Here is a 9,754-nt window from a genome sequence, read left to right on the forward strand (position 1 = left end):
TTGGGTGAGCCTGAGAAGTTGCGAGTTTATCTGTGTGTGACCGTGGGGATGTGATTAAGTGTGTTAGCGATGCTAGTCACTAAGTGTTAAAGTTTCTTGTTGGCTGTGAATATATGCGCACAGGTGAATTTGTGTGTGTGTGTGAGAGAGGCTGTGTGGGTTTCGGAGTGTGATTGAGTGTGCTAATGGTATTAATGATACAGTGGAACGATTCCCTGAGGTCGATCTATGTTTGTCCCACCCCCTCACTATTACAACTGACATTATCTCTCGCCAGTACAACTGATAATTATCCTCACCCAATACGACTCCCTATTTGTTATCTCCAAACATGACCTTTCCTGTGTTCTCTTGAGTTTATCTCATCATACTCTCTGCTGTGCAGATCCTACTTGCAACATATCCCGTTCAGTCGTGCTGTCAGACCGATAGTGGTTCTGGGTCCAAAATGTCTCAATTTTAAAACTCTAACACCCTTGATCATATCCTTTCTTGGTTACCCTCCAGTTGTTATATTTTTCTCTTCCTTATCTCTCTAGCCTCCTCCCCGCCCGACAGCAGTCCTTATTTTTGTTACCTCCTCCAGTCCCGAAAGCACACCGTATATCAATAACGTCAGTGTGGGAGCAAGGTGTATAATATAAATATCAGGCGACTGCCTGAAATAGAGACATAAAATGCTGAAAATACTTTGTAGCTCTGGCGGCCTCTGTTGAGACAGAGAGAAAGCAGATTTATTGTTTCAGGTCTGTGACCTTTCATCAGATCTTTGCCAATTAGAAATGTTGTACGTTTTAGAAAATGAAGGGTGGTAGATTAGAAGAAGAATAAAATGGAAAGCCTGTGATAAGTTGGAGGGCAGGGAAGATTACTTGATAAAAGTTAGATTATAGTTCACGAGGTTAATTTTAGGTTTAGTTTAGTTTAGAGATACAGAACCGAAATAGGCCCTTTGGCGCACCGCGTCTGTGCCGACCATGTTGTTGAGGTGTTGAGGTTGTAACCCATTTACGGTTGTTGCTGTCAGTTAGGGGTTATGGGTATGAATAGTGTTTCGGGATTAAGTTTGGGAGTAAGGTTTGGGTATTTTGCTTGGGGTAGGCTTAGGTATTCCCATTAGTATCGGGCTTAGGTTTATGAATAGCGACTGAATTTCGGGATTTTATTCATTGTTTCGGGGTTTGTGTTTCAGGGTAATGGGTTCCGAATTGGCTCAGGATGTCAGGGTTACAGTAGGGTTTGGGGTTTGTTTTATGGTCATAAAATGGTTTAGGGTAATGATTCATGTAAGGGTTACAGTTAGGGTTTGGGTTATGATTATGGTTATGTTTACAGATATGTTTAGGGTTGGAGTTAGGGTTTGAATTTTGCAGATAGGTTCAGTATTTGGGCCGGGATGGAGCTTTGTTTACAGTTATGTTTAGGCGTATAGTTTACATTGGGGTTTTATAAAGGTTTATAATTAAGGCTACAGTTCGGGTAAGGGTTATAGTTAGCGTCAGGATCGGGGATCTGCTTTTGGTTAGTGTTTGGTTTACAGTGAAAGATAGAGTGACTGTAGGGTCAATGCTAGTGTTCAGTCTGCAAGCAGGGTGAGGATTCGGGTTAAATTTAGATTTATAGTTCATGTTTGGTTTAGTGTCAGTTAGGTTTAAGGTTGCATTTAGAGTTGGGATCGAGGGACACACAAGCACAGCGAGAGATGAAGAAACTGAGAGTGAAATACAGCAACAATGGCTATTTCTTTCGTTCCTTGTACCTGGTAAAGCTTTCCAAGACACTTCACGGGAGCATTATAAAGCAACATGTGATGTGAAGCCATACACGAATAGATAATTAGAGGTGAACTAAAGCTTGGTGAAATAGATAGTTTTATGGAGTGTTTGAAATGAGGAAAGTGACGTGAAGGTAGATTTAAGGAGTGAATTGCAAACTTTAGCGCCCAGAGAGCTGAAAGAACGCCATCTACGGTGGAGAGATTAAATTCTGGGTTTCTCAAGAGGCCAGAATTGGAAGAGCACAGAATACTTGGGAGTTGTATGAGCTCGAGGCAGTTACAGATATATGGATGGTTGTAGGGACTGGAGGGGTTTAAAGAGATAAGGGGGAGTTCTACTGCTGTAGGAGACCGTCACAAATGTCCCATGCAACATCACGATCAAGGCCTTTAACAAGGAAAGTGAGGTGGGAGTTAAACGTGGAAGTTTACAATAATGGAGGGATCAAGGTGTTTTTTGAGGAGAGGGTTGATGATGCAGATTTCAAGAAGCGAGGGACAGCTCCTGCGGAGAGCGAATCTGTAACTCGTCTCTGTCCATTTGAGCATCCACAAAACTGAGTCACCGATGCTATCGATTCCTGTACCGAGCTTGACTCCAGTCCTTTACTCCAAGTCTTGTCTTCCCGCCTGAATCCCTCAACTGGGCTTGTCCAGGGAGGAACAGAGAGCAAGAGGAGACACGACAGAATAAAGGCTGGGAGAATGGAAGGGAGAGGGACTCAACAAAGCAATTAAAACAATAAAACAATAATAATAAACAATTGGCACAAAATGAATTTCACTGTCTGCTGCATTATGGCTTTTATAAGAGCAAAGTGTTCTTTCTGAGCAGATAGGAGGAGCTGAGAATTGAACCAGTGGAGGTTGGTGAGAGAATGTGGTGGTTGTTTATTTCCCCATCACACAGAGGGGCTCTGACTTCCATCCTGTCCCCTTTCCATCCGGTCCTTCGAAAGCCTCGTCTAGCTCGCTGCCCCACTTCTCTCTGGCGTCTGTGAACTTACCCCCACTCTGACACTTTATTTCCAGTCATCCGGCTGTCGGTCACCTATTTTCATTAGTATTGCATTTATGGACTGAAAACACTGCGACTCACTTCTGGGCTGCTATCAGTTATTTTGTTTATTAATTAATTGAATGATTTCTGTAACAGGAAACTTCAACGCACTCTTGACCTGCTGTCTGAACTTGGACTGTGTTGCCACATAAATAAATGTGTTAGTGCAGCAGCTTAAGTTCATCAGCATCAATCCAGCTCTTTCAAACGTTAATTCAGAATCGTTGTATTCCACGGGATCTGTTCCTGTAATGTTATAATATAAGAATTCTGAAACATACACCGACCACAGAAGTATGAAATTGCCGGATATGGTGAATAGTAAAATCACAGACTTCCTTCTGCTTTCCATCTCTGGGTCAATGCAATTTTGTCCCTTGCTCTGACCCCTCAGTCCCTGACGGACTCGACTGGCTACTAAAATGTGTCTGACTGTCAGAGCGTTGAGCAACAGAATTAAAACGAATGGGAGCAATGGGGTTGAAATCTTATCAAACCAGTCAAAACCCACCCATCCAGGCTGTATATAAAAATCTGGATTTGTATAACAATTCCACGGTACATTGTCGATTATTTCTCCAGGTTCATATGTAAAATAGAAGGGGATGTTTTTTAAACAGAGCAGAATGCATGTTGTTGATAGAACCACAGCTGCAGTTTTCTCCGTGCAATATTTGGTTTTCAACACATGGCAACAGATGGCCACAAATCTATCAAAGGAGAAAGTAACGGTGAACCAGACCGAACACTCTCTGGCTGCAAGCCTCAGGACAAAGATAACACTACACACGGGGGTAATGTACAGGAAAGATCCCGGGAAATAATAATAACTGATTCGCCACAAAATAACCTCAGTTATGATGACCAGGAGATCCGCCATTGCCATGGCCACCAGATAGCGAGTGGTGCAGATGGAGAGGCCGCACTTTCCCCGGGACAGAATCACAAATGCCAAAATATTAACTGTAAGATAGAGAAGGGAGACAGGACTTGTAGTTAATTGATTAAACATTCCCAATACCAGAGTCAGAAGGTAAGGGCAGCATTTTAGCACCAAGGATAACATTGCACCCTCGTGTTATGAGTCAGACAGTCACCACTCCCAGTCACTCTCCTTGGACGTGGACCAGGTTCCAGGTGATAATACCCCTCCCCAATGATTGGGATCATTTGAACCGCGATCAGAGCAGCCGCTACTATCTCCCTCTATAGAATTGGCAATTGGACATCCCTGATACCAGCAGAACCCCCATACACCAAGGTCGTGACCTGGACCTCCATGCCCCTGAGTCCAGCTCCAGAGTCCTCCCTGCCCGAATTAAAACAATGCCTGTCAATCAGGTGTACTTCTGTCCAGGAAACCCGTCAAGGATAAAATAGGCTGTCTGTGAAGTTAGAACTTTGAAACTCTGCACCCTGATCCAATGCTGGAAGCAACTATGGCAATTAAAACACACACAGAATGTGTCCAGAGGATGTTTAAATGGCTGCAGCCAAATTACAGAGGGAGAGAGAGCATGTAAAATCGCGAAAAGAGGAGAACGTTCGAGTGGAAGGAAGATACTGAGAGTGGAGTGTAGACACCAGTGTGGATCAGCTGTGTGCCAGCAGGGAATCCTTGTGAAAAACAGGAGCATTCACGCGCTGCGCTCCCACTGATTCTGACATATATTGTGCTGTTTCTCATTGAGCTTCAAGCAAAGATGATAGGAGGTCAAGGATGGGGATGTCAGAGTGGGAGTAGGATGCACAATTACTGTGACAAGCGACCAAAAGGTCAGGTTCACCCTTGCAGACTGAAAGAAGGAGTTCAGAAAAGCAATCACCCAATCTGCCTTTGCTCCTTTCGCAATGCCCAAGAGACTCCACATTCAGATGCAAATACTTTCCCTAAATTGAAATAAAAACGAGGACATCGTTTCTTCACCTGGAATCAATGTTTAGGGTCTGAAAGGGAGGGAGGAGGTAAAAAAGAAATGAATTACATCGCTTGCTCTTGCATAGCAAGTTGAGGAGCTGATATTGGGAGTGGTTGAGGAGTGGACTAAGGTGTCCAGCGGTACAGGGTGCTTGAAGGTGTGTACAACATTTGGTTGGTGTTAGCTTGGCTGGATGTGACAGAAATGGGGAGGCTGATGCACTGAATGTGGAGTCTGATGGGATGGACTGTCAGGACAAATGAAACCTTACCATGGTTCTGATAGGCAGGGGAAGGGGTCAAGTCAGTTACAGAGGAGATGTGGTGGACATGATCGAAAGCCCTGTTACACATAGCAGAGGTGAGTTATCGGCAGAGCTATACTATAGACATTTCTGAAGCACTGTGAGGAGGTTATCATCATTGAAACAGGTGAGAAAACTCTGAAAAGGAACAGAGTCTTTCCAGGCAGCTTGGTGGGAGGAAGTGTTATCAAGGTAGCTGTGCGATACAATGAGATTGTAATATATGTCAGTGGATGGCTAATCACCAGAAATAAAGACAACAAAATTGACGAAAGGACAGGATACATCAGAGACCGACCATGTGAAGATCAGTAGGGTTGGAAACTGAATGAAATGCTGATGAAATTTTCCAGTTCAAGGCAAAAGAAACAAACGACACCAGCACAATTATCAAAATATTGAACAGAATTGTGCATGAGGGACATGAATAGGATCTGAACACATAATGTCCAACTACCCTATGCAAACGCAGCAACCTATAGCTGCGACCCATACCAGCTCCCATGGTAACACCATTTGATTGTGGAGTACCTGCTGTTTACACACGAGGTCCACACACCTGCACTTTGCAGCAGGGTCCCTGCACAGGGAATCAGTATCAGAAACCTTTAAGGGTTTCGATTCCCAGAACAGAGCCGATGAGGAAGAGCAATATTGTAGGTGAACGGCGTGTGAATGAAACAAAAGGAGTTATTTCCAAACATAGCCCACGGATTAAACCAGTAGGAGATGAAGAAAAAAATGGGCCAGTAACGGCCTCATGGTGTCTGTCAGACAAGTTCCCATCCAACTGTGCGTTTAAGGAGAGCTCAGCTTTACTGAGCATTGGGCCAGAGAATGGCAGACTGACATGGACATAAATGTCAGTGAGCTTTTGTAGCGTAGCTCCAAATATAGAAGGAAGGCAGTCATGTGTGTCGTGGGGCATTCGGAACAGAATTAAACAGTTGATGAGGATTCTTAGCCTGAATAAGGGAGAGAAATCACCGAGGGGAGGAACTAAACTTTGAAACAACAGTAAAAAAAATCAACAAACAACTTCAAGATACGTAAGATAGAAAATGGAAAGATGTTTCATAAAGTAATCAAAGAGAGGAAAGTCGCTGGTTTGAATACATTGCTTTCACACATCATAAAAAGTTAGTGAAAAGAAAGCACACACGCCATTATCTGTTCCATAATAATCACCAGAAAATTAAATAATGCCAGAGGTTTGAAGTACACCCAATATGAATGTTGTGCTTATAACAGAAGATAGAGCAAGCCAAAGGAACTATAGACCAGACTGTGTAACGTCAGTGGTAGGAAAGATAATAGAATCCGTATTCAAATACGTAACATTAAAAATTAGATGCTCACAATATATCTAACTGTAGTAAGCACATATTCCAAAAGGAAGGTCATGCTTGACCAACCTTATTCAATTATTTGTAATTGTATCAGAAAGTGTAGATACGATTAATGCAGTAGATGTAGTAAACAGTGATTTTCTAAAGGCTTTTGATTAGTTATCACTCAGCAGACTAATGACTAATCGCAAAGCAAATGGAGTTAAGCAGAACGCATGAGAATGTGTAGCAACTGGATAGAAAAAAACTGAAAACAGGGCGTAGAGGTTAACGTTATTTACTAAAATCAGTGCAAGGTGGGAAGTGGTGTACCATAAGGATGACCGCTGGCAACACTGCCATTCTCTATTTACATAAACAATATGGAATCAGGAAGCAGAAGAACAATGTCAAATAATTGCAAAAAAAGCTCAATTGAGTGTATGGTTAACACAGATAGAGAATGCATCAAAACACATGAAGGCATCAATGTTATTAATACATTTGCACAATGAACATTTAAATAGCGACTTAATATCAGTACAGCTAAATGTGAGCTGCTGAAATTTGGCTGCAAGAATAAGCTTCCCAACACTCCTTGGAAAATAAGCATCTCACCGGGCTGGAGGAAATAAGGAGTTCAGTGGTACAGATTCCCAAATTGTTTAAAGCAGCAACACTGGCTTAGAGGATCATAAATGCAAACAAAGCCCTGGAGTTAATTTCTAGAGGAATAAAATTGAAAAAGCAAAATGCTGATATTAAACTGATATAGTACTGTGGTTGTCCACCACTTAGCGTACTGTGTACAATTCTGATCTCCACGTTATAAAAATGAATTTGATGCACTGGAGACGGTGCAACTATTCCAACAAGGTGACATCAGAACTGAGAAAAGTGTTCCATTTATTCCATTACTGACAAATTATTCATAGTGTTTACTTTCCTCGGTCTGATCTCTATTATGAAAACCCGGTGAGTATGTTCCTCAGTTGTAAGTGTCTCTCCTCACAGGGGCACATTACACTGGGCAAAGAGCGGAAGTTATTGCAGATTACATGTGTTGCATCTCTGAATCAAATATATGAACTAATATCTCAAACCTTAATCAGTTACAGGATCGAAATATTCAAAAACACGTCCAGTGGAATGTACAATAATAAAATTCAGCAATTATGATCGACAGAACCTCGGGAGAATTTTGGGGAAGGGTAGTTTTAAATAACTAATTTGTTTACAGTAACTATACTCAGGTTAAGAAAGATCAATATATACAGCTTTGAATGCTTTAGCAGGGCCGTCCTTCTGTTCAAAAAATAAATATTTGGTTCGTTGGAGCAGGCCAATATGGACTCAAGCAATATCAATACATTTCACTTGAAACACTTATTATTAAACATCCTCCCCTTTGCAGTCAATTACGTCCATAAAGCACAGAGGCAACCCAATGGAATGGAGAGAATCGTCACCTGCAACAAAACTTTGAGAATAGAACTAGATCACAAAATTGTAGATAGTGCAAGTGCACAATGGCAGATATTTCCAGTAATATATGGTCACTGGAGCCAGTTATCCTACGCTGGTTAGTGTCCCACGCACAATTTAATGCTACACTGGCAGCCTCTCCCAGTCATACATGGTCACTGAAATCAGAATTTCATTTCTGGCAGTGACTTATCCTCTGTACAATTCTACTGTGACAAATAGTGGGCGGCACAGTGGCGCAGTGTTCAATTCTGGGTATTGCCTGTGTGGAGTTTGTAAGTTATCCCTGTATCTGCATGGGTTTCCTCCGGGTGCTCCGGTTTCCTCCCACAGCCAAAGGACTTGCAGGTTGATAGGTAAATTGGCCTATACAAATTGCCCCTAGTATAGGTAGGTGGTAGGGGAATATAGGGACAGGTGTGGATGTGGTAGGAATATGGGATTAGTGTTCTTTTTCTTTTTTCTTTTGGGCCTCCTTGTCTCGAGAGACAATGGATACGCGCCTGGAGGTGGTCGGTGGTTTGTGAAGCAGCGCCTGGAGTGGCTATAAAGGCCAATTCTAGAGTGACAGTCTCTTCCACAGGTGCTGCAGAGAAATTTGTTTGCCGGGGCTGTTGCAGAGTTGGCTCTCCCCTTGCGCCTCTGTCTTTTTTCCTGCCAACTACTAAGTCTCTTCGACTCGCCACATTTTAGCCCTGTCTTTATGGCTGCCCACCAATAGGATTAGTAAAAATGGGTGGTTAATGGTCGGCACTGACTTGGTGGACCAAAGGCCTGTTTCAGTGCTGTATCTGTAAATCAAATCAAATACTTCCAGAAATACATGGTCAACTGGGTCAGGCGTTTCACTGTAGTCGCTAACCCACACTCAGTATGATTTTACACTGACAGAGATACTCCCACGAACAACGTTACTGCGTTATAATTCACGATATTCCATGTAATGCAATAACTTGTTAATTCATAGTTCCCATTTAGCCAACTGCAATGGTTATAGTCGCTTACCAGTAACACCAATGACGGCAAGGATTGTGTAATATGCTTTCACGATGCTGTCAATTGGTTGATGCATTTTCTGTGTGGAGTGATCCGTTCCGTTGTGCTGCACAAATACAGTGATGCACACTGTATTATGCTCTGAGGTGAGAGTCCCCAAAAAGATTTAATTTATACCATGTGGGATCCCAACGGGGATATTTATGTTGCAGCATGGCTCAAACGGGTTTTTAATTGCACAAGCAGATTACATCATCGATATGAGTCAGCGTTGTGATAGAGTATAACTGGTTCTGCTATTGCCTTGGAAAACTCCAAAACACTGGGCAATTCTGATCACATTAATGAGATGAAGAAAAATAGAAGCTGCATTCATCCAGCAATGAGGTTGTTCTTTCAAACACAAACACTCCCGTCTCTAAATTTCATATAGTTTCAGTGATGTCATTCAATCGACTGTGCCTATTAAGTAATTAAACCCCAAATGTTAAAGGTTCTCTCAGAGTTTTTCTGCTGCACTGTGGAATGCAGCTGCCCTGTTTAACCTTGGATATTAATTTAAGGATTTAGGTGGGTTATTTGTGGCTATGCACTGCAGAATTCAACTAATTGATCACGGCACACTGATAGGGCATATCAATCTAATGCAGCTCCTCAAATTAATACAATAGAACAACTCATGTAATGCAGACCCTAAAATCAACACAGCCCCACCAAACGCTAACGACCCACCAACCAATACCGCCTCTGCAACTAATGCAGCCCTTCAACCAATACTGCCTTCTGATTCGTTAAAATACCTCCAAATAATAGACTCTCCACCCAATGCAGCCCATAACACCGATGAAACACCTCCAACTGACACAGATATTTAATTTGCAGCAC

The 9,754-nt window shown here is 42.4% G+C and overlaps 1 protein-coding gene across 1 annotated transcript; it reads right to left on the reverse strand.

The window, feature by feature from the left end:
- Positions 1-2,889: 2,889 nt before the first annotated feature.
- Positions 2,890-8,945, reverse strand: LOC137355830 (probable G-protein coupled receptor 139). Its single transcript, XM_068021401.1, has 2 exons — positions 8,879-8,945; positions 2,890-3,800 (listed from the first exon to the last, which is right to left on the reverse strand). The coding sequence occupies exons 1-2, from the start codon at positions 8,943-8,945 to the stop codon at positions 2,890-2,892; spliced, it is 978 nt and encodes a 325-aa protein (XP_067877502.1).
- Positions 8,946-9,754: the final 809 nt, after the last annotated feature.

The sequence above is a fragment of the Heterodontus francisci genome, chromosome 44, assembly GCF_036365525.1.
Source record: "Heterodontus francisci isolate sHetFra1 chromosome 44, sHetFra1.hap1, whole genome shotgun sequence".
Lineage (NCBI taxonomy): Eukaryota > Metazoa > Chordata > Chondrichthyes > Heterodontiformes > Heterodontidae > Heterodontus > Heterodontus francisci.

Excerpts from the sequence above, each read along its gene's own strand:
- LOC137355830 (XM_068021401.1), bottom strand. The coding sequence starts at position 8,945 with ATGCATCAACCAATTGACAGCATCGTGAAAGCATATTACACAATCCTT. Across the intron at positions 3,801-8,878 it reads TGCCGTCATTGGTGTTACTG|TTAATATTTTGGCATTTGTG; the intron begins GTAAGCGACTAT and ends TCTATCTTACAG.